This window comes from Melopsittacus undulatus, chromosome 10 (genome assembly GCF_012275295.1).
Source record: "Melopsittacus undulatus isolate bMelUnd1 chromosome 10, bMelUnd1.mat.Z, whole genome shotgun sequence".
Lineage (NCBI taxonomy): Eukaryota > Metazoa > Chordata > Aves > Psittaciformes > Psittaculidae > Melopsittacus > Melopsittacus undulatus.
Genome location: NC_047536.1, coordinates 6397274 through 6424977, shown reverse-complemented (window position 1 = coordinate 6424977; position 27704 = coordinate 6397274). Strand labels below are relative to the sequence as shown.

At 51.8% G+C, this 27704-nt stretch overlaps 3 protein-coding genes across 9 annotated transcripts in view; 2 read left to right on the top strand and 1 right to left on the bottom strand.

Annotated features, from left to right (window-relative positions):
* The first annotated feature begins 3593 nt into the window (after nt 1-3593).
* Nucleotides 3594-8225, top strand: APBB3 (amyloid beta precursor protein binding family B member 3). Its single transcript, XM_034066839.1, has 13 exons — nt 3594-3680; nt 4587-4777; nt 5152-5228; nt 5439-5493; nt 5610-5750; nt 6096-6223; nt 6336-6341; nt 6427-6541; nt 6627-6714; nt 6847-6930; nt 7083-7198; nt 7339-7521; nt 8010-8225. Exons 1-13 carry the CDS (start codon nt 3632-3634, stop codon nt 8223-8225), a joined length of 1449 nt encoding a protein of 482 aa, XP_033922730.1. The 5' UTR covers nt 3594-3631.
* Nucleotides 8226-8347: 122 nt separating this feature from the next.
* SRA1 (steroid receptor RNA activator 1) lies at nt 8348-10048 on the top strand. Its single transcript, XM_031045373.2, has 5 exons — nt 8348-8460; nt 8785-8910; nt 9155-9369; nt 9443-9551; nt 9638-10048. The coding sequence occupies exons 1-5, from the start codon at nt 8436-8438 to the stop codon at nt 9835-9837; spliced, it is 675 nt and encodes a 224-aa protein (XP_030901233.2). The 5' UTR covers nt 8348-8435; the 3' UTR covers nt 9838-10048.
* Nucleotides 10049-10661: 613 nt separating this feature from the next.
* The window catches only part of ANKHD1 (ankyrin repeat and KH domain containing 1), a 102581-nt gene continuing 85538 nt past the window's right edge, over nt 10662-27704 (bottom strand). For 2 of the 7 annotated variants that reach the window (XM_034067141.1, XM_034067144.1), the window contains 10 exons: nt 26498-26608; nt 25007-25156; nt 23093-24708; nt 18424-18603; nt 17077-17331; nt 15665-15840; nt 14684-14848; nt 14175-14221; nt 11072-11245; nt 10662-10897 (listed from right to left, as the gene is read on the bottom strand). In XM_034067141.1, the coding sequence (XP_033923032.1) occupies nt 11092-11245; nt 14175-14221; nt 14684-14848; nt 15665-15840; nt 17077-17331; nt 18424-18603; nt 23093-24708; nt 25007-25156; nt 26498-26608 (2854 nt within the window). In that variant the 3' untranslated portion in view covers nt 10662-10897; nt 11072-11091. The remainder of the gene's footprint in view (nt 10898-11071; nt 11246-14174; nt 14222-14683; nt 14849-15664; nt 15841-17076; nt 17332-18423; nt 18604-23092; nt 24709-25006; nt 25157-26497; nt 26609-27704) is intronic. The other 5 variants (XM_034067143.1, XM_034067142.1, XM_034067145.1 and 2 more) reach the window with 5 other exon arrangements.

The following is a 27704-nucleotide window of genomic DNA, read 5'->3' as shown; positions in this document are numbered from 1 at the left end:
GGGTTTTGTTTTTAACTCCTGAAGGTGGCGTTCTTCTGAAGTGAAACTGAAGTAAGAATTGGTCAATGTTCATTTTGCTTCAGCTCTGATCAAACTGTTTTCTAAAAAAGTGAAACTTTATTTTTGCAATTTTCAAGTGGACTTTCTATGCTTGAACTATTTTCGGAATGTTCTGTAACTTGAATGCCTGCAGCTTCATATTTGTACAGTAAGTTGTATGCATTTGTTTTAATGGTGACATATAAAAGCTAGAAGGAGGTGGGAGGGTGGGGAACAAATAGTTTTGATCTGTTCTTTTGGGGGTTGGGGGATTTTTATTTGGGGGGAGTGGGGTGGATTTTTTTTGTATAAAAGCATGAAAAATCTTCATCTTTCTCTTGTTTTTGTTTTTTGCTGTATTTGGGATTGTTGAAATCGGTGGAAGATGTTTGTTAGCACATGTGGCACGGAGGAGAAAGGTATTTAAGAGTTTATAGCACTGCAGCTTCTTTGCACAGACTGTCAGATCTTGCACTGGTGTAGCTTGTTCTGGAACAGCAAAGCATGTATACTGAAGGTTTGCAGCATAATAATGTAACCACAGTAGTCTCGTTGTAAGCAAATCTTGAAGTCCAGTCATTAAAGTTGGACTCAGGAGCCAGGTGAAGTGGAGTCAGGTTCACTTCCTTCTGAAGCTGTAGAATCAGCAATATTCTGAGATTGCCAGAGGATTGATGGTAAAACACACAACAGATGCATTTGGGTGATTGTTTATTTTTCTGAGGTTGACATGAGGGAGAGGGGAAGATGTTCAGCTCAAGTGGGGAAAAAAACCCAGGTGGATGACAAAAAATAGACCAACTGAAGCTCTCCTAAAGGTCAGTTTTATGTTCAGTCATTTAATTTCCAACTGGCATATGCTAAGAGTTCATAATCCTGATTTGTTTTTAGTCTGAAGTCCTGATATACACATGGTAACCTATCTCCAAAATGACAATAAATATATATTGCCAGCATGAGAAACTGTTGTTGATTCTTTCTTTATCATCAGGGTTTGTTTCTCTGAATCAGAAATACTTGCAACTCTTCCACTTCTTCTTGAAATCTGTGTGCCCTTTTCAGTCATTCCTGCCCTACCCTCCTTCCCTAATTCAATGACCTATTTCCAGAGTTAGATGAGATTAGATCAGTGTTTCTCTCTCACTTTGCTGCTGCCTTGGGGATGTAATCAATGTGCACGAGATAAAAATGAGCCTGAAACATCCTGGGCCTCAGTGCCCAATCAGGTTGGCTCAGAGCACATCCCCTCCACTTGAAGGCAGCTCAGGTTTTGTTAAATTTGACACCATAATTTTTTTTTAAAATCACAGTAAATTTAAAACTGATACAAAAAATTGGAGATGGTGAGAAAAGACACAAAAAGAACAATGCAGGAACCCTGACTGGGTACTCACTGTTTCATTGTGTGGCTTGTTCTTGTTTTCCCTTGGCATACATAATCAGAAGACTATTTTGTTAAAATAAAATAGCTAAATGATTCTTTAAGTGGTTCTTTTGAAAAATTCAGTTCCATTTTTAAAATGTGGGAAAATACATGATAAAATACACAGTTGGAAGGCAGTGTGTGCCTGTCTGGACCTTCAAAGCAAGTCCCATGGTCTGCGAGCCAAACCTCTGGCTGTGGCACCAGTCCCATAGACATTAATTGCTTGAACATATTTGATGGGCCTTTTCCAACCCCTTCCTATGGTCCTCACACTGCTTCTGGCTCTATCCATGGTGCCCACATGAAATGACAGCCATGAGTAATAGTGAGTGGCCTGTACAAGGCTCAGTAGTTTGTGCCATCCCTGATGTGAGCCCCCGGCTGGCAGCACAGCACATCAGGCCTGCAGATGGGTGTCTCTGCACCTCTCTGAAGAGTCCCCTGCTATTATCACCCATTGCCTCTTCCTAGCTGTAGTTAGACAAGGAGCAGGCTGGGCGGCTGTACCCACTTCTAGCATCTCCGCTGCTAATGGGTCCTTCATCATCAGTCTGCAGAGCTGCAAAGCAGTTCTGCAAGGGCACCTCTAGCCTAAGGGAATGTTGCTTCCAGCTGCGGGTCCTGTGTTGCAAGCTTCCATTCCCCTGCGTTATTCCCTCTCCTCCCTTCTCTGTGTGCTGCTCGGGAAGGTTTTGGCTGTGGCTCCACTGCAGACTGCACCTGGAACCAAGTGTCTGTCTCTTTGTCCTCCCTGATGGTCCGCAACTTGCACCACCTCCTGCAGCTCAGCACTTGGCAGGTCCTACCCCTGGGCACATGGTCTGCAGGCAGATCTGCTGCCTGTTCCTGCCCCAGGAGAAGGTCTGGGCACATCCTGCAGCCCCAGGTCTGCCTTAAGCCCCCCCCTGCAGTGCTCTGTCTCTGTAGAGGCACTGTCCACCACTGAGGTACATGGTACAGACCCTCTCCAGAAGCTGCAGCCTTTGCTCTCCAACCAGTGCCCGCCGTTCTGCCTTGAGGGTCAGGTAGGATGATGGCCTGTGTGATGTCCCTCCTGTGAGCTGGGTTAGGGTTAAGCAAAACATGTCCCTAAGAAAAAATTGATTGATGCAGAAAAGTTTGTAGCCAAAAAAGCAGATGCCAGCAGAGGATGCAGGAATGACTGTGGGTGACTGCAAAGTTGAGTTAAGCAGCTGCTTCTTTTCTTAGGCCAGCAGATGTGTTCAAGGTTAAAATGCAGGTAGGAAGACAAAGTACCTCACAAAATTGGGGCATGTTAGCCCATGTAGTACATGGATGAGGCCAAGCAAAGACTCAGTGCCTTGCTGAAAGCAAGGGAACAGCCATGGGAAATTCATTGGCACTTCCAAAAACTGCAAAATGTGGACAACTGCATGGAAAGAAGCAGGACAGCTTGAGGTGGCATGGGAGGCTTAAGGACACAGTCTACATCCAGGACTATACTAGCTTCTGGCTCTTAAGGTGAAAAGCTTAACAGGCCACAGTGGAGTGTCTGGGTATATCACAGATAGCAAACCATCTTGGATTATGGCACTTGTAGCTCAGGACGACTCTGTCCCCAGCAGACCGTGGCAGAGACTCCATGGGGGTATTGAGACATACAACACATGTCTCTAGAGCTTCTGAGCCCGGGCACTCAGGATTGTTAGCTTAGGGTAGCATGGAAAATGCTAGAGATGCACAGCTTTGGTCTCTAGTGAGGAGGGGAAGGTGACCATCATGCACATCTAGGTGTCTCCAGTATCGACTGAAGGAGATTGAACCACAACCAAATGAGAGGACCTGAGCACGCATGGAAGAGAATGAACATGGACTAAGCATGGATGAAGGTAATCTGTGGGGAAAGGGAGGGGAATGGAGGAAACCTAAGGGTGTGCGGAGGGGAAGGGAACGAACCGAAGGGCATGAGGGGCTGCCCTGGACCTGCTGCTGCAGCGAGCCCTGTCCTGCTCCCGGTGTCCCTCCCCGCTCCCGTGCCCCATTTCCTGCACAGAACCCCCCGAAGGCCCCAGCCCCGGTCCGGCCCCCCCCGCCCCGGTCCCTCCGTGCCCGGGCAGCCCCGCCCCGGACCCGCCCCTCCCGCCGCAGCCGCCGCTGGGTCCGGGCCTGGGCAGGCGGCGGGGCCGGGGGGGCCGCGCCGGGGCCATGCTGGGCAAGGACTACATGTTGGCCATCGTCCTCGTCAACTGCGACGGTCAGCGGGCTCCGGGGCTGGGCTGCGGGGGTGCGGGGCCGGGGTGCGGGCTCCGGGTGCGGTGCAGGCTCCCGGTGCGGTGCGGGGCCGGGTGCGAGCTCCGGGCTGCGGGCTCCGATGTGCGGACACCGGGTGCGGTGCCGTGCGGAGCGGGGGTGCTGTGAGGACCGGGGTGCGGGATGCGGGGCCCCGCCCGCCGCTGTCCGCGGTGCTAACGGGGCCCGCGGCGGCCTGCGCTGGGGCCGCACTGCTCGGCCCTGCCAAGGTCGCGGGGGCCCCTCCCCACCCCTGAAGCGAGCGGGGGCCCGCACACCCCCGGGGGTGAGCTGAGCCCTGCGGATGTGGGGCTGCGCTCCCCAGGCACAGCTCCTGCTGCGCTGCACCACGGGCTCATTGAGTGACCTCTCCAGGCCCTGGGGTGCACTGGGGAGGGGGTGAGTGTACATGTCCTAGCTGCCGACCCTCCAACGGTGCTTTTCTCCTCTAGACCTCAGGGGTCTGTCCTCAGCCCCTTTCCCCAGCCAGAACGGGAAGAAGCCGGCCTCGGGCACCCCGGGTGTTGGCAGAGGGCTGGTGTTGCATGCTGGCAGGGGAGCACCGGGCTGGCAGCCCTGCAGCGTGCCTGTCCTGCAGGAGCAGGCTGGCTGTACACTCTGTGCCTCTGCTGGGTCACCCATCCCCTGGGCACCAATGAGGCAGCTGCCTGCACTGATCCCTTGCTTGGGGTCCACCACTGCAGCAGCCCCCCTAGCGTCATTCCAAGCCTCTCCTTGCCATGCTTCTATCCCAGGCCATGCACCTTCCCCAGGACCCTTTTGCTACTGGGTGAAGCTGCTCCCTTCTCAGGGCACCCTGCAGCTGGAGAACCTCCTCTACCCACACCTCTCATGCTCTCCATCTGCACAGACAACCTCTGGAGTGACCAGAGCCTGGAGACAGACCCCGACCTCCCCCCAGGCTGGAGGAAGATCTGTGACTCTCTGGGCACCTACTACTGGCATGTGCCGACCGGCACAACACAGTGGCAGCACCCGGCACACACTGCTGGCCCTGCAGGGCGCCCGGAGGCTGATGGAGAGGAGACATCCCAGGGAATGGTAGGGAATGTGGTGGGGACTGACGCCTGGTGCTGGATCCCACCCCATAGCAGAAGCCTGTTGAAGGGCCCTCAGATCTAGGGCTAACCCTCTTCACCTAGCCAGGGCTCTGGGCAGACAGACCTCTGGACTAGCTGGGCATTCCTGGTCCAGCCTCTCCTTGGAGCAGGCCTGTCTTTGTCACCCCAAAGCTCTGCTCAGCCTGTTCCTGGGCAGGGTTAAGACCCTTGAAAGCCTCCAGCAGGCCTCATGTTGGCCTAATCCCGGCTAAATGGGATGCCCACAAGCTGAGGTGCAAAGGGAGGAAGGGCTCCTACCTAGTGCCTCCCAGCAGCCTCTCTTGCTGCCCTCACCTCTTCCCTCTTCTCTCCCAGGACTACCATGCCTCCATGGCAAAGCACTCGTCAAAGGACAGGCCCATTCCCAGCCCCATGGCCTCGCTGTCCCGGAGGTAAGGCTGACCCTTGACCACTGCTGGGCTCTGGGACCTGGTGGTCTCACCAGAGCAGCCCCACATGTTGCAGCTGGAAAGCCCATGCTGGTTGTCACCTCCATGGGAAGCTTCCCAGCTGGCAGCATGGGGATGCACTGGTGCCAGGCTATGCCCCAAGCCTGTGCTAATGTGTGGGAGCCATTCCCTCACCACCCTGTCCCTCTGCAGGACTTCACTGCCCTGGCGTGGAGACGACTTCCAGAGCTCAGAGCCCGGCTCCAAGGTACTGCACCCAGGCTGGGGCTGGCAGAGGGGACAGGCAGCAGATGGCAGAGGAGGGTGACCCCGCTGGCATGACAGGGGTGTGGGGGTGTCTGAAGCCCTGTGTGTCTCTGTCAGTGCTTTGCTGTGCGCTCACTGGGCTGGGTGGAGATCCCCGAGGAGGACCTGGCACCCGGCAAGAGCAGCATCGCTGTCAACAACTGCATCCAGCAGCTCTCCAACAGCAAGGGCCAGGGCTCTGCCGAGAACCAGGGTGAGGTGAGAGCATGGGATGGTGCTGCCAGAGTCCCACCAATGGGGACCGTGCTGTGAGGTGGGAGAGAGGTGGGATACAGGACCAGTGCTGGTGGCAGATCAGCTCTCCCCACATCATGGGGTGGTCTGACAGGTCTGTCCCTCAGAGATGGTGCCAGGGATGCCTGGGCAGGCTGTCCCTACACATGGAAATAGTACCTGGGGAGAGCCGTGGGGTGGGCAGGGCTGTCCCCACACTTGGGGCTGAGTAGGACATCCCTGAGGGACAGGGATATCCCTACTACTGGGCTGGGTGCTGGGGCTGCCCAGGCCATCTGTCAGGCTGAGGGAGCCACTGACCTCCTGCAGGGCCAGGACCTGGTGATGATCCTGAAGAAGGACACCATGAGCCTGGTGGACCCTCTTGACCGCAGCCTCATCCACCGCCAGCCCATCCTCAACATCCGCGTCTGGGGTGTTGGGTGCAACAACGGCAGGTCTGGGGGCCAGGGCACAGCCAGAGGCTGGGGGTGGCTCTGCCTGGGGCAGGAGAAGCATCTGCACTAACCTATTCCCTCTTGTCCCTACCAACTGCTACTGTGGCTGCAGGGACAGGTAAGGGGGGCACTGGGGGCAAGGCAGAGGGCAGGGGATGCATGATGTCTGCCAGGGTCTCACCATCTCACTCATGGCCTTGCAGAGACTTCGCCTTCGTGGCCAGTGACAAGGACACCTGCGTCCTCAAGTGTCATGTCTTCCACTGCAATGTGCCCGCTAAGGGCATTGCCAAGGCCCTGCATGAAATGTGCTCCAAGGTGGGATGCAGGGGTCCTGGCTGGTGTGGGCACGGCCGGGGGGGCTCAGGGTGGGAGGAGGCACCGGGACCCTCGTCTCTTGCAGATCGTGGCTGAGCGAGCTGTAGCGAGCAGCGGGCTGCCTCGGGCCACCATGCTGAGGCCCAGCTCCACGGAGGACCTGCCACTGCAAGGTACCAGCCCACAGCCTGCCCTGGGGCACTGGGATGCCTTTGGCCTGCAAGGCCATGTCTCCAGTGTCCTTGGGGATAGGGGGTGACAGGATGGTCCTGCCCCCCCACCCGCTCTCTCTCCTGTCCTGGCAGTGGATATCTTGGAAGCAGTGAGGCAATCCATACAGACCTATGAGGCACTGTACATTGGCAGCCTGCCTGTGCCCAGGGCCATGGGTAAGTGCCTCTGGCCTCGCCACAACCAGGGAACACCTGAGACACTCCCTGCCATGGGATGTCCAAGCAGCTCTGCCCCAGCAAGGGGTGTCCCTGCCTGTGGGGCCTCCAACTGGGGCAGGGCTGGTGGGATGGGGTCTCCTGCTCCCTAGGGATGGATGTGCTGAATGAGGCCATTGAGAAGCTGACGAGGGGCCCTGGGCGGGAGCACTGGATGCCGTCCCTCATCCACGTGTCTGACACGGCCATGAGGGTGCACCCTGCACAGGTGGGGAGGGGGACGTGGGGACCCTGCTGTCTCTGGGGTGGGACAAGCAACCCCCATAGGGAGCCCGGCCTCCCGGCAGAGGGAGCTGTGGGGCTGCCTGGGGGTGGCCAGGGGTGGATGATCCCACAGGGTCTCCACAGGAGGATGAGGATGCGGCGCACATCTGGGAGTGCCAGGTCCGGTATGTGACCTTCCTGGGGGTGGGCCATGATGCCCACACCTTCGCACTCATCGTGGACACGGGGCGACGCTTCCAGTGCACGGCCTTCTGGTGTGAGCCCAATGCTGGCAGCATCTCGGAAGCAGTGCAGGCAGCCTGCATGGTGAGCTGGAGTGGGGTGTGCTCTGCCCCCTGGCTTCCGACCCCACTGGGAGCTGCAGGAGGCGAGGATGTGACAGAGCCAGGCAAAGCTGGGGACTGGGGAGGGCAGCAGGGGCAGGAGGGGACAGACCCCACAGTGCCGTGTCCAACCCACAGCCATGTCTGGTTGGGTTGTGTCTCGTGTGGATGCTGTGTGTGCCCCATCCCACGGCCACACCATGTCGGCTCTGACCCCTATGGTTACACCATCACGTTGTGTCCCCTCCCGTGCTGAGGCCACAATGCATGTAACTCCATGGCCACAATGTGTTGCATAGGACCCTATGGCAATACCACGCTGGGTCCCAGCCCATACCCACATCACGTTGCATGTGACCTCAGAGCCACACTGTGTTGTGCCCCACGCCATGGTCGTGCCGTGCCTGACCCCTGGAGCCAGCAGCCCCTCCGGTGCTGTGCTCCCCAGCACTCTATGTCCCTCTCCCGCAGGTGCAGTACCAGAAGTGCCTGGTGGCTGCTGCCCCGGGAGCAAAGGCGAGGGCCGCGGATGGCGGAGCCCCGGCGGGCTCGGGGGACGCGGCCGGCGGGGCAGCCAAGGCGAGCGGGGGCAGCGGCGGCGCGGCCGGGGCCGGGGTCCGCAAGCGGGGGCTCTTCTCCTTCCTGGAAGTCTTCCGCCTGAGGCGAGCCCTGCTGCACACCCCATAGCGGGCCGGGGCCGGGGGCCGGGGCCCAACACCCCAGCCCCGACTCCAGCCCCGGCCCCGGCCCCGGCTCCAGCCCCGGCCCCGCCGCCCCGGCCCCGCTCCCGGTTCCAGGCCCCGGCTCTACCCGTGCAAGCCCAGCGGGGCCCTGCCCCTTCCTGCCCCGCCCCTCTGCGCCGGGAGGAAGGGGCAGGGCCGGCAGTGACGTGGCGCCATGGCGGAGCTCTACGTGAAGCCGGGTGAGGGGGCGCGGGACGTGCTGCGCTTCCGGAACTGGGGCACCGAGACCGGGGTTCGGGGCCTGGGTCGGGATCGGGTCCCGGGTCTGCAGCTGCGGTCCGGAGCCATCCGTGCGGGTCTCGGTCCGGAGCGGGGCCGGGTCCCGGTGCTGCTGTGCGGGAGCCCCGAGGTGCCGTGTCCCGGGGGGAGCAGTGGGTCCGTGTCTGATGTGGGGAGCCCCGGGAGGATGGTTACTGGGGAGGGGTAACCCCGTCCTGGAGCACCCCGGATCCGGTGTCCTCTCGGCTCCTCTCTGGGTCTCACCGTGCCCTTTGCTGCCGCAGGGAACCAGGAGCGTGGCTGGAACGATCCCCCCCAGTTCTCGTACGGGCTGCAGGCGCAGGCTGGGGGGCCCAAGCGAACCCCCCTCACCCGCAGGGCCCCCCCACCGCCCGCGGGGGCACCCCCAGGTCAGCACCACCTCAGCGCACCCTGTGACTGCTGCCCAGCCGGGCACCCCCGTTCTTCTCCCTCCCTCCTCTCCCTCAGGCCGGGCAGTGCCGGCACAGCGGCAGCACCGGAACGGGGTCCTGGGGCCTGAGGTCCCCGTGTGCTGCCGGCTCTGAAAGGGGTTACAGGTGGGATGGGCTGACGGGTGCACAGGTCCTGGCGCCTGTCGGGCTGATGGGGCTCCACCAGTGCCTCCTCTTGCAGGGCCTCCTCCAGACCCAGGCAGTGCCCCCTCAGCCCCTGCAGCAGCATCACCCCCTCGAGCACTGGGCCCACCTCCTCTGGGTCCCATCAGCCCCCCCCGAGCGGAGAGCAGGAAGCCGAGCGCAGCAGCGAGCCCCGAGGAGTGCAGTGTGCCCGCAGACACGGTGCTGGCCCCGCTGAGGGAGGCCCTGGCTGCCTGCCGCCCCAGCGTGCAGGTGAGACCCCCTCCTGCTGCCTGACCTGCACTGCACAGGGGCACAGCCTCACCCAGCTCATCTCTGCCTTCAGAAACAAGTGTGCGACGACATCGGGCGGCGTCTGACGGTGCTGGAGGACGCGTGGGCTCAGGGGAAGTTGTCAGCCCCTGTGAGGAAGAGGATGAGCCTCCTGGTGCAAGGTGAGGGGCAAGGAGGCTGCATCCGGGCTGTCCACCAGGCAGGGAGGCTGAGCCTGCACCACTGATGGGTTCTCCTTTCCTGGCAGAGCTCCAGCAGCAGCACTGGGATGTGGCTGATGAGATCCACCGCTCGCTCATGGTGGACCATGTGAATGAGGTGAGCCAGTGGCTGGTGGGGGTAAAGCGCCTGATCGCCGAGAGCAGGAGCCTGCCTGCAGTGGATGGTGACACGGATGGAAGTGCTGAGCCTGAGCCTGAGCCTGAGCCTGGCCAGGAGGAGCCCTGATGACAGAGCTGGGGCTGCGGACTGAGGAGCAGGGCAGTCTGGACCTAGCACCACAGCAGGAGAGGGGCTGCAGCTGCCCAAGGGGGCCTGGGCACTGCCCCTGCCTCCCACTCCTTGCCCAGGACAAGGGGATTTTAATCATGACATTTTAGTGACAATTCAGTATATTATGTTTAATAAATGGCACTAATCTGCCCCCGGGGTTCTGGCACCAGACTGGTCCTGGTTCTCTCCCTGGAGCAACAGGAGGTGGGATTGCTGGGTGAGTCCATGTTCATGGCATGGTGCTCACAGCCCACAAGAAAGGAATGAGTGCCCCTGGCAGCACCCCCAGGGAAGGGGTGCACTGGCCACCCCTCTAGCCTTGCCCTTTGGCAGTGTGGGGGAACCCACAGCAGCAGACACATTGCCCAACGCTTCTGCAGAAGGCAACAGTACCCACAGCCCTGGCAGCTGGCTGGGAACCAGAGCAGCCTGGCACAGCCGGGGCTTGTGCTGCAGCTGCAGCCCATGCTCCCATCTGGGCTCCTGTCCCAAGCCTGGGACCTTGAGAAATGTAGGTTGCTACAGGGGCAGAAAGACACAGGGACAAACATTACAGTGCTAATGCTGCTCCCCAGGTCAGATAAGCCCAGAATGGTGACACTCACCCTGGACAGGACCCAGACTACATGTGGCACCTCGAGCCTGGGAGCAGCCCTTGGGGCCCAGTGCTCCGTACCCCTGGCCTGCAGGACTTTGATGCACGACCTGGTGCTGTTCACCTCCTCTTCAGCTCCCCTTCCCAGGGCTCTTAGCACACAAACTGAGCCCAAACATAAAGGCACTGGGTCAACACAGGGGTTTCATGGTGTTTATTGATCAAGCATGAGCTCCTAGGCAATTGCACCAGCCAGTTGTGCTAGAGCCTGAAGTGTCACACATCCATCCCCAGCATCAGAGAGTGCTGCAGCCAGCTGGTCACGGTGCCAGCACCTCCACGAGGCCCAGGAACAGGCCCAGCCATGGCCTGGAGACGGGGAGCTGGAAACTCAGATGTCCATCTCAAAGTGGTCTTGATCTGCAAGGGCACATAGAGAGGGAGGGGTTAGGATGGGGGTGCCTTGGGAAAACTGTGCAGGCAGAAAGCATCAGGAGCTGTAAGGGGCTGAGCCAGCACCTCCTCTTGGGTCTGGGGCCTCATGGAAGCCCCACTGTGTCCCCACACAGACACAGGGTGTGCTGAGCTGCTCACCTGGCACGGCTTCTTTGCTCTCATTCCGCTCCTTGAGCTCCTCCAGCTTGACGAGGCTGGACTGGGCCAGGGATGTGGCACCGGGGGTCTGGGGCAGGCAGCAGGGAGGGGTCCTGGCCACGGGTGAATTCTTGCACTCCAGCAGGAACTTGTGGTCGTAGATGATGCGGGTACCTGCCAAAAGCAGGGGGCTGTCAGGCTCTGTCAGCCCCGGCCACCCCCAGCACCACAGCCAGAGCTGGGGGCAGGGGTGCGACCCAGCACTTGTCTATGGCCTGGGGACACTGGGGGGCTTCCGCACAGCAGACTGTGACACCCACCCTGCCCAGCAGCAACTCCTACATTGTTCCTTCCCCTTGATGCTCTGCCAGAGTACAGCATACGGGTGTTCAGCCTCAACGTGGGTACCTCAACATGATACTGACAGCCCAGCCACCCCTGTACTGCTGGGAAGGCAAGGCCAGCCCTGGGGCACTTTGCCCAAGCCTGACACCCACCCCAGCACAGAGGTGGCTGGCTTGGGGTGGCTTCTGCAGCTATCAAAGAGCAAAGGCTGGGTGCCTCCCATTGGCACCATGGGGACCCGTTCCCATTAGTTCAGATGCCCTGCTGTGCCCTGCTTCTGAAGGCAACGCACAGGGTTGGATGGGAGACGTCCTCCAGCCTGCTGGGTGCACAGTGTGCACCGCACCAAGGCTGTGCCAGCCTGTGTGCTGTGTCTGCTGCCTTGTGCCCCTATCCCTAATGACCCTGCAGCCAGGCTCCAGCCATGAGCCCAGAGTTGCTGCACAGGACAGGCCTGTCCCAGCACAACAAATGCACATTGCACATCCCACATCAACCCAGCCTGGCTCCCGGCCCAGGTAAGCTTGTGGAGGCACACGACAAAGCCAGCACCTGGGGCCCAAAAGAAACAGGCCCAGCTCAGGGCTGGGCACACACTACCCAAGAGGACAGATGGCAAAGAACAGGATCTAGTCAACTGCTGAACCAGGGGGTTGGCAGGACACAGGCCTAGGGTAGTCCTGGAGGGAGCCCTGCCAACTAGCACCTTCCCCCAGGGCTTGCAGACATCCTGTGGGAGCTCCTGCGCCTGCCCCAGCTCTAGCCCTGAGGGACCAGCACTGTACCCACGGTGCCAGCAGCACTGCCAGCAGCACCACAGGACAGTGACAGGGCCAACTTTCAGCAGTATCTTCCTACAAAGCTCTGGGCTCCCTCTCCCCCTCCACCCCTGGGCTGCCAGGGCAGCCACCACCCCATGGGCCTGCCTGACCTTAGTGCCCAGCACTGGTGCCCATGCACTCAAGCACCAAGTTCTGAGGTGGAGAGCCCCAGAAGGGACCTGGCTCAGGAAGGAGCTGCCTCAGTGAGGCAGAGCTGGGGCAGTTAAGGCCAGAACCCCATCTCCATGCTGGGGCTCACCTTTAGTGTGATGGAGTACACAGTGCCACTGGCATGGATCTGTAGCCCCCCAGGATAGAGGATGGTGACTCCCCAGGATGGGACAGGAGAAGATGGTGGTGCCACACAGGGGATGGAAGAGGTGTGGGCCTATGGCCCCTTCTCTGCAATTCACTCCAAGCACAGGCACCTCTTGCACTACACTTGCTTCAAAACACTTAGTACTCCTCCTTTGGCATCTGCACTACTGCAGGGCAGCAGTAGCCCTATGGTTTTTTTGCATTTCTTCCTCAAATACTAGGAAAAATATCTGAACACACCATCCAGCAGCACCTCAGGGGTTTATCTGCCAGCAGTACATGGATGCTGCTTGTGCATTTTGGGATTTCAGTACCCCTTCCTCATGCTTTTTCTGGGGAAAACTCTGCTGCTGCATGTAAGGAGTTGTCTGGAGAAGGTGAAAGAAGGTGGAGAAGTCTCCACCTGCTCTGAGAGGCCACTGAAAGTGGCCCATCAGATTGAACACTATGTGCACTGCAATAGCTGCTTGAGGAATGAACCAACTGTTCAGTGTAGTTACTCCTCCACCACTGAGCAGAAGCAGAAATAAGCAGAGTCCAAGTGGAGGAAGTGGAGAACTTCTGTACCTGGGTAGAGAATGAATGTTCATCTTCAGCAGCATGCAAAAATCCCCATCCTTCTCATGAAAAGGACTTGAAGAGCTCTTACCAGATTCCAAGTGTTACAAAAAGCTCAGAATTGAATATATCATGTTTTGCTCTAGTGGGAAGTGGTCTCAACCTTCCCAAGACCTGCTTCTAGGTAGCTGGTCACATCAAGTGAGGTTAAGCACTACATTTACTTACAAGCTGCCTATTTACCTCCTGCAAAATGAGATGGCATCAGTTGCCATGTTGTCAACTCAGCCTTTATTTCCAACCCCTGAACAAAGCCCTGTATCTCAGGCAACACACCTGGAAAAAGAGTGCTAACAGCAGCAGAACTAATCCAGAAAGGCATAAAACAAGTGCACAACCACGTTCACTGACCAAAAATACAAGGCTACCAACTGGCAGAGGGAAGGACTCAGCAGACATTTATAGCTGATGACTGGATCAAATCTCCCCCAAATACTGACTGCATCCATGTGCTAATTCTGGGACCCTTAGAAATGCATCACTGTGCATCGCAGCAGCTACCAAAGACAATACCATCCAGCCTCCTCCAAAATTCTCACACACAACCTCTAAATACTGTTTGCCTTTTATTGAATATTCAGGTAAATAGTTCACATTAATACAGGCTACATAAAGTAGAGCCACTATACGACATGAAATTTACTCAGCTTTTCCTTTTAAGTCTGTAAACAATTATACATGTATTTACCACCCTAATAGGTTGAAATCACGTCATCAGCTAGTTCTCTGCTGCATACAAGCGTTCAGTAATGTTTAGCCAAAAGCACTAGTTTTGTCTGATTTTTAAGCTCAAAATGGCTAAACTAACCAGAGAACAGAATTAGTTTGTACAGGTAAATCACTTGGTTGCTATACAATGGGCCATTAAGTTTTCATTGTTCCAGCCCACAGAAAATTGCTTAGTTAGGCACATTAAAAAAATCCCCAGGATTCTTCCAAGATCATAAAGATTCCCAAACAATGCTAAAAAAGGATAGACCCCCTTAAATCAGTTGACGTACTTGAGATGCATGTTTCCAATGTGAGGTGCCCAGGTGCCAGGCCAAATCTACAGCAAGAAATAAAAAGACAAGGCTATTATGAAAACAAATAAAGGTTCCTTTAACAGAGTGTTTAACCACTAGAGGGCAAGCAGAAGGCTTCCCCCTCAAATATAACCAGACTGTCCAGCGGCTGACAGCCCTCTTCAGCTCTGGCCAAAGTTTGACTGACAACCTGAAAGATGCAGAGTACAAATATAAACCCTCTCACTTGTAACACAGTCTGTTACCTGGCTGAGCAGTTTTGAAATGCTGCTTATTTCACCTGAAAGGTTTGGTAGGTAGGGACAGCACCATATATTTTTTTATGAACACACACACTGTAGGGAGAAGTCATGCAAACATTTTCAATTCTAGCAGCAAAGAACTGAACAAAACCCATCACCTATCCAAAGTGAAGAAAATCAAACCAAAGCACAGCACTGTAAAAGCCCTAGGTAAGCAAAGGTGGAAGAAGGCAGCCACACTACCTGCTGAGCATCAGTACATTCTGTCGAGTTCTGGACAACTTTGATCATGGGATTCCAGGCAGGATCTGGAGTATGGAGCCCATTAAAGAGGGGCCCTCCTGGGCCATCCGCCAGCTGCGGGTGCGAGGGGATCAGAGTGCCGCCGTACATGGAGATGGGGAGGCCCTGAGGGGATAGGAGGAAGCACTATCAGTGAAAGCAGCAGTGGTTGTGAAAGGTGATCATGGCACCGCATCTGCCAAGACGAACGAGGCAGTTCACCTCTGTAAGTGATGTTCATCTAATCACATAGCTCTGTGAGGAAACAGGCAGAGCATGGAACCCTCACAGCTCTCCAGAGCTTTAAACTCAAGTCAGTTCACCCTTTTCTCTGAGATTACACCTTGCCAGCATGCAGGAGCCTCTGCACAGCACTTCATCAGCACCCCATAAAGCCAGACACAGCAGCTGCATAGTGATTGCAGTGCTCCCTCCTCTCACTTGCTGCAGCATGCAAGGCTTCGAGCTGAAGGTTTTCTATATATTACTTGTGGATATTTAAAACATTCTTCCAGTTCAGAAAGAGCAAGATACAAAGCAGCTTTTTATGATCATGAGATTTCCTTCCTGTATTGCAATGGTTGCTAGGCTGCAATTTAGAAGATTCTAAGAGCACGCGCTACAGCTACTTCTGACACGCTGTGAGCAGGTCTGCTTCTGAGCACGTCATCCTGGACCCTCCTCCAGTGGTGGCTCAGCTAGTTGGCTAGGCCTGGCTACATCTGTCTGCCTCAAGCTACATCTGCAATGTACAAATTCTGGTTCTGTTGATGCGCACCATCAGGCTTGGGTGCTTTTTCCAGTCGGTACTGGGATGAAAGGAGGTGCAGCGAGCAGTGGTAGAAGAGGGATACACATATAGCGTGAACAGGTAGAATAGGAGATACAACAGAGAAAGTCCTTGGTCATTTTACAGACTACATCCCACCCTCTGAAACTTACTTTAGAAAAATCCACGAAACTATTTGGCATAGGTTGGTGGAAAATATTCGAGGGAGCCACTATTCCAGAATCATCTCTCTCCATTGGCTGATGCTGAGAAAATGTGCCTGGGTCCGACAGCTGCTGATGCATCGGATGATTTCCCATGACAGGCTGAGACCAACCTGACAAGCCTTCTGGAAAACAGGAGATAAAAATGGCTGATTACAACTCACTGAAGACACTCTGGAGCAGAATTCAGCAGCTACACACACCTACATGTATACAAAGGCTCTCTGAAAACACACTGTCACAGGGGTATCTTCAGGCTTTGCTCTGAGCAAGGGCAGACCTTCTGCAGCCCATGCAATGCAGGAAGATACCTGCAATTTTTGGCTAATAACCCATTACAGGCAATGCAAACACATGAGTCTTATCTGTAGCATCAAGGCCTTCCACAGGGAAGCTGTAACAGGCAACATTACATAAGGCTGGCTACACACACACACGTGTGTGTGCTCACTTTCTCTTCCCTCCAGCTCCCACAACCACTCATGTACCACAGGAACACAGAAAAAGAGTTACACATAGAACGGGGGCAAACACAGGGACAGAAGAGACTGGTGAGGCCAGAGAAGCCAGACCAGGCACATGCTGTCTGCATGGACACTGACCCTGATTCTTCAAAGAAGCGTGAAGATAAAGGGGGCTACCAGCTGCAGTTCTCTCTTTCCATAAGAACCTCAAACTATCAGGAAGCTGAATGTAAAACTCCTGGTGTTTCAAAGTCATTCTTTTGAAACTGGAGCTGCCTGGACCAGAAGTGACCCTGTTCTACTCAAGAATCATGAAGAGATGAATGTGAAGTTGAGCATCCACAACCTGAGCAACCTAGTCTAATGGAAAATGTCTCTGCCTCTGGCATGGGATTGGAACTGAATGAGCTTTAAGGTCCCTTCGAACCCAAACTGTTCTACGACTTTATGATTCTCTGTGTTTCTGGATGCATTAGCTGCACCACAACTAATATTTTAAAATGTTAATGGAAAGCAAGCTAGAAACTTGGACAGAGGTAGTTGTTCCTTTAGTTCAAGGGTCAGAGTTGGAAATGAACCCACTTAACAAATAAAAGTCATTTAATTTTTAACTTCTGTATCTTTCAATAGACTTACTATGAAGTTTCTGAGCTGCTCTCCAGGTTTAGAAGTATAAATCTGGGTTGGGTGAAAACCACCCACATAAGAGAGAAAACCACAGTGCTTTCACTGATACACACTTCCTCCTCTGACACTATTTTTCCCTTCAGGATATCCTACATGAAGTTGATTACTGTGGAACTTTCCTCCTCCTCCCCAATTTTAATGTCAAACGCAGTACTTCCAAAAGGCACCACAGATTTCTTTAGGCTGCCCCAGGCTGTACAACACACGTACCAGATACGCTGTTAACTCCAAAGGACCAAATGCCACTGTGACCAACGGGAGCTGTAAAGTTGGTTCCCAAGGGTGTTGGGGTGACAGATCCTCCCTGTCGAATCCTAGCCAGCCTTTCTGTCCCAATGGGCGGAGGAACCTTTCGGTCTTGGTTGGCATTACCCGTTTTTGGCTGGCCCAAGTTAGAAGGTGCAGAAGCAGCTGAAAGGGGCGAAGATGATCCTGAGGAAACTGATGGAATAGGAGATTCACCTGCTGAAAAGAACATTTCTCTTGCTTAATCACACACAAAGCACACAAGCATGAACACTACCTGCTCTATCCCCCCAGTACTATCTCAAAGCAAATCATTAAAGGCTTTCTTTGGCAAGCATTCTTCAGGTCTTGCACAACAATTCTGCTTAGTGTATTTTTTACTCTAAAATCAACATTCTAACACAAATGCTTTCAGCCATCAGAACTGTGTGATATTCTCACGACATAGCAGTACATCTAAATTAATTACAAGAAAGAATAAGAAACATGGAAGAGTTTCAGGAAGAGGTGAAAACTTCAGCCAAAATACCATGAGTATCTAACCAGCATAGTTTTGGTATCCATCACTTCCAGCAGAAGAGAAATTAGACAGCTTCCCAAAGCCACATGTGTAACATCAGAGCCCAAGTCCCACCACCTGCAGAAGTGTCACTGACTCTCCTTGGGAAATCCAACTTCCTTTGAGCACTCATTTATGTTTTGCTTCTTAAACTCAGAGTGACAATGAAGTTGCATGCAGTGACATGAAAAGCCTCTTCACCTCAGATTCAGAATCAAAGACCCATGTTTTCTGCAAAGCTACTTCCATGTTCTTCCCATTAGCAGAGAAACCCACTGTTACCTTAGATGATGCTTAAAGATTTTGGAGCATATTAAATAACAAAATAATTCCAGAACCCAAATTAAAAAAAAAAAGGGGGGGGGGGGAGGAAACCAGGCAAGGATAACTTCAAACCATAGCAAATGTGACATTTTCACCTAATATTACATTCATACTATTCAGAGGGGAATCTTTAGCTTGGCATAACCACCTCCACTCCCCCACAGCCTCACGCCCTCTCCTCTCTGAGCCTAGTGACACATTATTTTGCCCAAACATGCCTTTAGCAATGCTACCAGAACTAGTGGTGTTTGACATGGGAAACACACAAAATAGCACAGCTTGGGATTCGCACACCATCCTCACAGCTGCTAAAAGCAATTGGAAAGCATTTTGTGCATCAGTGGGTAACCTCCCCTCAAGTTACAAATCTACTAGAGACAATAGCTATGAATTTATAGTTAACTAAGACAGACCCATGAAGTTCCTACATGAATTTGTTGCGCTTGTCCAAGGATGTGGTGAAAAATGCTGTCTGTTAAAGCTGGGAGTCCCAACAGGCGCTGGCCCTTGAAGGTAAACCCGTGCTCCTTGTATGTTTGCTGAAAAGCCTGTCAAAGGACCTGAAGAAGAAGTTGTAGAGCTGTTGGATGGATCTAGAGAGGGTAAGCCTGAAATAAACATAAATTTGATTAAATATCTCTCTTTGGGAACTTGCTCCAAAGCACCAGAAGAGAGCTAGTGCTCCAAATATAATTAAAGCATCTCATCACCTTCGGGGGTATCTGCACATGGTAAGTTCATTTTACAAGTGCACGATTCTCCCTTCTAAACCAACAGAAGGCATTTGTATATGCTCTCTGGTCTGGCCTGAAGCTTGAACAAACCAGCCATCCCTTTGGTCACTGAAAGGAAATTATCTTAAGCAGGGAGGGCAAAGGAGGAAAGCTGGGAGTGGCAAGCATCTTTGCTTACAAAAAAGCCACGCAAGTCAAACAGGGATACAGGGCTCTGTGAAAGTCCTACAGGAATCCAGCACCAAAGGAAGTAGCTTGCTGCAGTACAGTTTTTGCCATTCTATAGGTACATTCACATATAGATTGGTCAGGACATGCTGTGTCCGGAGAAACGGCTGACGATGCACAGCACAGCAGGTGGGGGGGCTGCTTTCTACAGGGATGAGTAAGGAAGGGAGAGATCGAGAGAAAGTTCAAAGTCCCACAAAAATGATTAGCAAGGGGGAATTACAGGGTTTTAATAAGCCAAAGCTTTTAAGTACTTTTTCCAAAATACTGTAATAGCTCTTATCACACCTTATTACCTGAAAGCAGAATTGGGCATAGCCATATGTTCACCTGAGTTTTGGGTTTAGTTTCAAGGGCCTATTAAACAAGACTAGCTTCAAAACCATTTGAACATTTCAAAATGACCACAACCAGGACCAGCTTATGCTGCTGCAGAGCAAGGTTGAAGGTTGTACCGACTTCCACCACAGCAGTCTGCAGACAGCAGTGGTGACAGGAAATGTCTATACTCATACACCAGAAGTGCACCTTCCATCGCCTGGGCACCCTCCTGAAAGCCAGGTCTTTTTCCACCCAGTATTTTCCAGCACATCAACCTATGTACTGCTTCCAGAAGTGCCAGATCCAACCTGCTCACACTGACAGAAATTACTCTCTGGATTTGATGGAGGCATTTTTCTAACTAGCCCTAAAAAGAGATGTCTCCATTATAGACAAGGAGAAATCAGATACTACCACCACCAAAATGGGGTGCTGAGATGAGGGAACCTGAGCATCGGAGGATAATCTTTCAGTGTTTATCCCAGCACAAAGTGCAAGACTCCATGGCTATAAGGATAATGCTCCTTCCTGTGCATGCACATTCACCTGACGGCTCTCCCTGTGCACAGACCATGGAGCTACCCTTGGGATGCTCTTGCTAAACCCCCATCCACAAAACACAAGGTAGTCAAAAGGCCCCAGTGGTGCCTGACTCCACCACACATCAACCCCAAATCTCTAGCTGGCTGACAAACCACTGCAGATACTGAGTCTGCCCCATGCAGTAGGGGTAACAGAGCTGCTACTGCCCACGGGCACTGCTGGTTTCCTAATGGAGAGCAAGGCAGAGATTATGACAAAAATAGCTCTTCTGCAGGAGAGAGATGCCCAGCTGCGTCTTCTGAAGGACGGTCAGCTTTCCCAGTGCAATGATTATACAGCCAAAACCATTTCAGCACTGCTGTGTATTTTATACAGGTTGAAGGAAGTGACATCCAGAGACCAACAAGTTCAATTCAGCAGCTTTCAGTTTATGAAGAACACTTTTTATCATCATCTTGCCTTTTATAAAAGTGGATAAAAACACCTTTTCCCACTATTAAAAATGGTTTCTATAAACAATGACTTATAGAATCCCAATTTCAGTAGTGAGCTTCCTATTTGTGTACTTACCCTCAAAATCAGGTTTTTAATACCAAAACCTTCTGTAATACCATATTCTGTACTTACTTGGGCCATCAGTTCAGATTCTTCATCATGCTCTGAAATGGTAACTGAGCATTCAAGACCAGTGTATCAATCTCACACAAACCCTGGTCAAAATTCAGTTTGCCAAAGCCTCCAGGCACTTCTGCAGAAACTGGTTACTGCCAGGCCTGCCTCTACCTTCAGAGCAACCACTGTGACACTTGTCACTCCATGTAGAACAAGGACCTCATATATTTCATTCAACTTGTGTGCTGCTTCCTAAGCTGGCATATTTCAAGCCTGTGATACCTTTCAATGCCACGTGAGCAAGGTCTCAACCCCCTTCTTATAATGTAGAGGAAAGAAGTAACAATTAGACTTCTTTTAGTATTTCCACAGCCTCTTCTAATGGTTGTGCTACTAAATCTGCCCTCAATATGCAAACTGCTTGGACAAGATATCTAAAGACATGAGTGATACAGAAGGCCATTTCCAGAACAGATCCACAGCCAGTGAGATCTGCATTTGAGTCTGTGCCTCAAATGAACTAGTGAATCAGAGAAAACTCACACTGCAACTGAGCTTACCCATGAACAGGAAAAGCCAAGTACCCAAACTCCATCCTGAGGGGACAACTTGTTAAGAAAAACTTGGCTTAGTGCACAATGAAATTCTGTTAAATCTCTACCAAATCAGCTCAGAGGTGATCACCAAGAGATGTGGATTTGTGTAAAACATTTGCCACAGCCCACTGTGCAAGACAAGCACAAAAGACAAACCTCTGCTCCATCAGGCATAGTCACAGCTGAGATCAGAGGATAGGTGGATTGATGGCCTTTACCAGTCCCTCTCCTTACACATCAGTGTACTGAATTGCCAGGCAAGGCACAGATTGCCCCTTGCCCAGCATATTGCTGTTGACCAAAGTATAAGTCAGCAGTGACCAACCCTCTTCCCCCTTTCTCCAAGTCTCATGAAACCTGCGACTGAGCCCTACAGGAACAGCCAAAGTAATCACCAGTTCAACCCACAGTGGAGGCTGAGCTGAGAGTTCTGCCCCCCTGGGAGGAGCCACTGAATGAGATGGGTGGGCAGGCCACAGAAGCACACTTACACTCCAGTGGAGAGCTTTCAGCCTATCATCCCCTCTCCTTTCCTCACTGTCACACCTCCCAGACACCCCCTCTCCCTAGGCTCCCCCAACACCTCTCCTCCTGTGCCACACACCATTTAAATTCTGAAGCGAAAGTGATCAAAAGCAGTATTAAGTAGAATGACACCAAATCAATCAGCTGAGGAGCTGACTGACCAGTCACCTCCTACCACTTATCAGCACATCCACCTATTAGCAGTTTTTTCTTCACTTGCAATATTCTGATTAAATTTCAGCTTCAACTGAGAACAACTTCACCCTTATGTCTTGCAGGTAAACTGTATGAGTTCTCCTTGGGTATCTACCTAACCTTCCTAACTTGGGCAAGAAACAGATTCAGACTACCTTTTAAATAGGTACAGTCATTTAAGGATACAGAAAGGACCAATACATTTTTCCCAGGGACAAACTGCGATGACTTTAGCATAAGAGAACAGCTGTCTCTGTATATGCAAGATGTGACCATGTGAAAAAAAATCAGCAGATCCCACTTGCCATAAGCTTCCTACCTCAGGGGTTATGCCAGCAACAGCCAACTCCCAATATAGAGCACTGCAGGGAAAAAGCTGAGCCAACATAAAGTGTATCTGGAATCTGCTGAGGAGGGTCTGGCAATTCTTTTATTAGCAGCCTGAGAAACAAGGTCCAGTTACTTTATCTCCCACAGCTGAATCTACATCTGGTTCTGCTACTGTGCTGGGCAGGATGTGGCACAGGAGTGCCAAACACTGCAGGGGTAACGACAACTCCAGGGCATCATAAAGCCATTGTGGCAGGAATGAAGGGGAAAAGAGGGGGGCACAGACTAGAGTCCTTAAGGGTTCTTTCCAGTCAAATGGGTAGAGTCAGTTGCCTGCAGCATAGTTTGAATACTAAGATGATAAAAATCATTTAGGCAGAGCACAGTAAGAGTAGGCAGCTCATTGACTGTTCCTAACCCATTTCAAATAAATGCAGGTAAGCTTCACCTGCTGTACTTAATAGCAGAAGGACAGGGACTTTGTAATAAAACACACCATGCAGTAGCACACCAATTTCCCACAGCACAACATAAGCTTATTAAAATCCTACAGTGGTAGAGACTGATAGTTCAGAGAGTTCACCCTCAACTGGATCAGGCTGGAGTCTCAGATCAAACACTGAACCACTGCATGCAGTCACTCTAGCAGCTGGAGCCTGCCAAGAGTCCTGGGCCCACTGGTTCATGTTCGGTATCCCCAAATCCTGTGTTCTACTGCAACCCAAAAGCTATAATCAATGCTACTCTGAGGAATACAAACAGGTAGAAGAACTCCCGTGTCTTACAGTGGACAATCAATGGAATGTCTACAATGTTCCCAACACCTAATATCCTAAAAGAGCTGAACAAAAGAGGGGGGAGGAATCAGTGTTTTAAAGAGCACTTGGAAAAAGTAGGCCATTCTCATTATGTTAGTATTCTCTGTCATTTGTAAACTACTTCTCAATTTGAGATGATCAAAGTATAATGGTTGGAGAAAGAATTTTGTCCAGTGCATGACTGTAATGACTTACCTACAGGACTAGTTGAAACCCGCTGGGAAGGTGGCCTGAAACCAGGAGCCTTGGAGTTGTCAGGATGCACGTTTTCCACATGTCCTAGCACAGAGTTATTCAGAAACGTAGACTGAACAGTGAAGGATGGGTCAGCTGCTGCTCGGGTTGAGAGTGGACAGTCTCCCCATCCTTGGTTAGCTGGCACCTGGTTGCTATCAAAAAGACTACTAAAGTGATTGAAGAGCGTTGCTGGCCCAAAGGTAGGAGGCAATGATTTGTTTGCTGGGTTAATGTGCATCTGAGAACCGTTCATAACGTTCATGGCTGACGAAAGCTGCACTGCAGCAGGTGGACCTTGAGAAGGTGTTAAAGGAACTTGATTCGTAACAAAAATAGACTGAGGATCTTGATGGAGGTTTGCATTTGGTACCACTGAATAGAAAGAACCTCTGGACTGCATCCTGTGAGTAACTCGAGGTGCTGGTACAGCTACTTGAGGTAAGTTACTGTTGTCCTGATTATCTGCAACAACTGACCTGGGTGATGCTAAGCTTAAAGGAGCAGTTTCTGAGCTGGATGAAAAAGGCATCGGCATGGAAGGACTGATCTCTGACATGCTGGTTGGCAGTATTTCATCTTGGACATTGTTTATCGGAGCAGGGCTGCTCGAAGGGCGCGTTTCAGTGACTCCAGAGTTGCTGCTTGCTGACATACTGCAACTACTTGCAACTGAAGTCGGTGCACACGCACTTGCAGCAGGCTGGTCTGGTGCTGCCACCTTCTCTTTGGGTGCTGAGACAGCTGAGAAAGAGTCCGCTTTCAGTGCGGAATGCTGCGCTTGGGGAGCATTAGATGGCAGAAATGCTGGGGGCACTTGCCCATTGCTTGGGGGAGCAGAGGAAGCTGAAGGCATAGTGCTACACGTGCTCGTCACAGTTGAGATTGCTGTTGCTGCAGCACTTGTCTTGGGAACGCAGGCAAACAACTGCTTCCTGACCGACGAGGGAGTCCGATTACTGGTCACGCACAGCGGTTGGGTGGAAGCAGCTACAGAAGAGACAGTAATGGGACAAGTAGAAGTAGCTAATCCAGGAGACTCTGTCTGTAGGATATTTCCATTCTGATTACCTACACGACTTGAACTGTTATGCTTTGGAGAGCTGTTTGTGCTGCCAGGGTTAACTGGTCTCACTGGGAATGGTCCCCAAGTGTTCGGTGAAGGCGAAAAAGTTCCTCCAAACTGGGCCATAGGTAAGCGAGGGTGCCGGATCTGTTGCATAGTTTGGGCAGCCAGCAAGGCAAAATGAGGGTGAGAATAAGCTAGAGGAAGAGACACTGGAAAAGATGAGCGCACATTGGCTGGGACATTCTTGTTCAGTTTGTTGGTAGGCTGGAAAGTAGATAGTGTTGATGACTGCGATGTGACGAGGGGTGGTGCTCCGAGGGGAAAGGAGTTCTTGTTTGAAGCAGTTGCAGTGCTGACCCCAGATGAAAAGTTTGCATGGATTGATTTGCTACTCGAAGCAGGGGTTCTTATGTGAGTTTTAGGAATCAAGTCTTCCAGTTCCTTGGCAGGATCTTGAATGAGGGCATTGATGAGCTGCACTGCGTATCGTGTTGACTCTGTACCGCCCCTAGATTAAATACAAGCAGATTTATCTTTTGCAAAAGGAACCCCCACTTTGTGCAATGTTCCATAGCTTCAATTTCATACTGATCTGCAAGCCTATTGCATGTGTACTCCAGTAAGTTATTTTTTGACTTTCGCATATCTTCAGGATTATCTCTGAAGCAGACTTTCAGCACACTTTGGCAGCAGTAATGCATGCACTCTTCTAGAACAAAGAAGCTAAAAATGCCATCTCAAAAAGCAAACTTCCCCATAAATGACACTGTGGACTAACTCAAGACTTTCATTTCTAGATACCGTACCTTATAGTGATCATTCTCTCTCCATTCTTATCCTTTTGCTTATCAACATCAATATGGGCACCAGTGACATCTTGAATTGCTGTGATGTTGCACCCACCTCTTCCCATTATTCTAGATACAACAGAAGCTGGGACAGACAACTTCTTCGACCTGTATCACAAAGATCACAAATCTGAGATGTATTCAAACTTCAAAAGCATACAAAAGTCCCTTGCTGTCTGACAAGGGGCTGAAGCAATAGTATCAAGTTCCAGGGCAGCAAGTGGTTTTCTGCTGATCACTTCTTCACCCCTTGGAGCCTCTCATACTCCTCCACTCAAATCACTCATAACTCTCAGTACCAGATGATCCTGAGAAGCATTTATTCTGCCTCTGTTTTAACATAGCTGTGTCTACCTCACACTGCTTCAGAAACACTTGGGGATTTTATCTTACCATGTGTATCTTCAAAGTGAGACAAATCCTTAGCTCACCAAATCTACATAAATACATTTAGCTCACTAAAATTAAATAAATAGTGCTGCTTCAAATGTAAAAGTCCATGGCTTAGCTACTTTGATCATTTATAGCAAGGCTTCACAGCAAGGAGAAGGTGGTTTTCCAATGCCTTCTCAGGGAAAAGGTCTTGCATTGACAACCCTTTTAGTGCTCACCTCAGGCCTCAAGATCAGCAAGTTTATTGGCGACACCATGCAAGGTGGATAGAAGACTGTTAAATTGTGCAGTTCTGTGATTTAAGGAGCTGCTGGAAGGCACCTTGAAGACAGCACAGACTTTCAGAAGCAGGCACAGCACTGATCCACGTGTTCAGAGAAACACATCAATTGAGGACTTTTATGATTCGTGTAGTTTTGGTGGGTCAGGGCAGGCACAGAACTGGGAAGTCTTTGAACATGACCTATGCTTACATTCGGACCCCAGCCAAGGTCTCTCTGAGTCATCACTGACTGATGTATGGGCTAGACTTCTCAAGCCCATACACTGGTTTCAAGCTTACCAGTGATGTGTGATAGTTCAACACTTAACAATTAGAGAGGACTCAAAGGTGTTTCAGAAACCACTGTGACCAAAGTGCAGGCCCCTCTGGACACTGTACAGAGCACCAGCACACCCTCAAAAGGCTTTGGCTTTGCCTAGCTATTCCAGTCTTCGAAACTTAGAAAATTTGTTCCAAACCCCCTGCCATGCCTTGGGCTTTCGTCTCCCCTACACCCCCAAGGCTCCTCTCTCAAGCTAGACATCCCAGTCACTCCCTCCCCTAACCAGAGCTTCCATCATCACCTAACCCTCAAGACACACCCACATTAATCACAGGGCTCCTGACCATACCTTTGGTTGCTTCCACCCCATGCCACCACCCATGGAGACATTCCTCCTTCAGGAGAGCTCACCCAAGTGCCCAAGCCCCTTCCCACTCATCACCCACTGCTGTTTCCCTCCCCACCCACCAAGCTTGATGGTTTTTACCTTGACAACTGCCCCAAAAAGTACCTTTTTGCTCCTGAGCAGCAGCGCCCTCCTCTCTGCAGCTGAAATTGCTCAATTGGTGTTGGCTGCAGAGTGTTGCTGGGGGGAGGGTCTTTCAAAACTCTGCCTACTTGCCTGTCAAGGGCAGAAGGGATGTTTGCATTGGTTAAATGTTTGATAGACTTCCCTTCTAACCAGGGAGTTACTCATGTGGAGAGGGAAGGAGAGGAATTCTCATTGAGACCAGGAGAGGCTTTGGGATTGGAAGGCATGCAGCTCCTGGGCATTTTGTGAGTGCATCTAAAGTTGACAAAAAGCTCTTTGGCAGTACACATGCTTCAAAAGTCAAGACACAGAAACATCAGTGAGAACTCCTTACGAAAGGCCATCTCCAGCAGAAGAGCAGGCCTGCCGAACCAACCAGCTGAACCAAGCCTATGAAACTCAAGAGACCCAAGGAGGAGAGATGGACCAGCTACAAGATCCACCATGGGGTCTGTGTGAAGCTCTGGAAAAGTCAGCTGACTGTTCAACAGGTCTCATGCCTGCAGGACTCACCACATGGTGGGCAGTCTGCAATCATATGTGTAAGCAAGGCCATGTCACAGGAGAGCCCCATTGGTGAACACAACAAAAGGCACAGACTGAATCAACTCTTAGAAGAGTTCAAACACTTAAAATTTTCAGACTAAACTGTTTTGAACAGTCCATGGCTTCCATTAACGTGAATGCATTAAAACCTCTGTACAATTACACTCTTTGCACACAGCCTAAAATTCTCCAAAACAGAGCATATTTGGTCACTATCACTGCAGAACACAAAAGCAGGAGGGCATCATGAGTGCACCCAGAGCATCTGACACTTCTATGCCCATGATGTATTCCTTTTTGATAAAGGGAACAAAAAGGAAAGCCAGATTATCACTTCTAGTTACAAGTAGAACCAGTAGTAGAACAAGTAGTAACTACAAGTTATTACTTGTAGTAAGACATCATACAGGTTACAGAAAATGTACTGGGGTGTTAATGGCCACGTAATAAAGCCCAGTACATTTTCAAAAGAAAAGCTTGCTCTGTAGAAAATCTTTCATCTAATTGCAGCTCTAGCAGTCACTTTAAGGTGACAAACGTTCCATGGAATCAGCAATCAACGTCACTGTCTAAAGCACAGTGAATTTCAGCCTTGAAGAGATCCTCCACCTCTCCTCTACCAACATCCATCCTGCCTTTA

What these genes read in the sequence shown, in the direction of transcription:
- SRA1 (XM_031045373.2), top strand. Translation starts at nt 8,436, where the DNA reads ATGGCGGAGCTCTACGTGAAGCCGG. An exon ending in GGAGCTCTACGTGAAGCCGG is followed by an intron (nt 8,461 to 8,784) that starts GTGAGGGGGCGC and finishes TTGCTGCCGCAG; the next exon opens with GGAACCAGGAGCGTGGCTGG. An exon ending in CCTGCCGCCCCAGCGTGCAG is followed by an intron (nt 9,370 to 9,442) that starts GTGAGACCCCCT and finishes CTCTGCCTTCAG; the next exon opens with AAACAAGTGTGCGACGACAT.
- APBB3 (XM_034066839.1), top strand. Translation starts at nt 3,632, where the DNA reads ATGCTGGGCAAGGACTACATGTTGGCCATCGTCCTCGTCAACTGCGAC. An exon ending in GCTCAGAGCCCGGCTCCAAG is followed by an intron (nt 5,494 to 5,609) that starts GTACTGCACCCA and finishes TGTCTCTGTCAG; the next exon opens with TGCTTTGCTGTGCGCTCACT. An exon ending in CTGCCGAGAACCAGGGTGAG is followed by an intron (nt 5,751 to 6,095) that starts GTGAGAGCATGG and finishes GACCTCCTGCAG; the next exon opens with GGCCAGGACCTGGTGATGAT.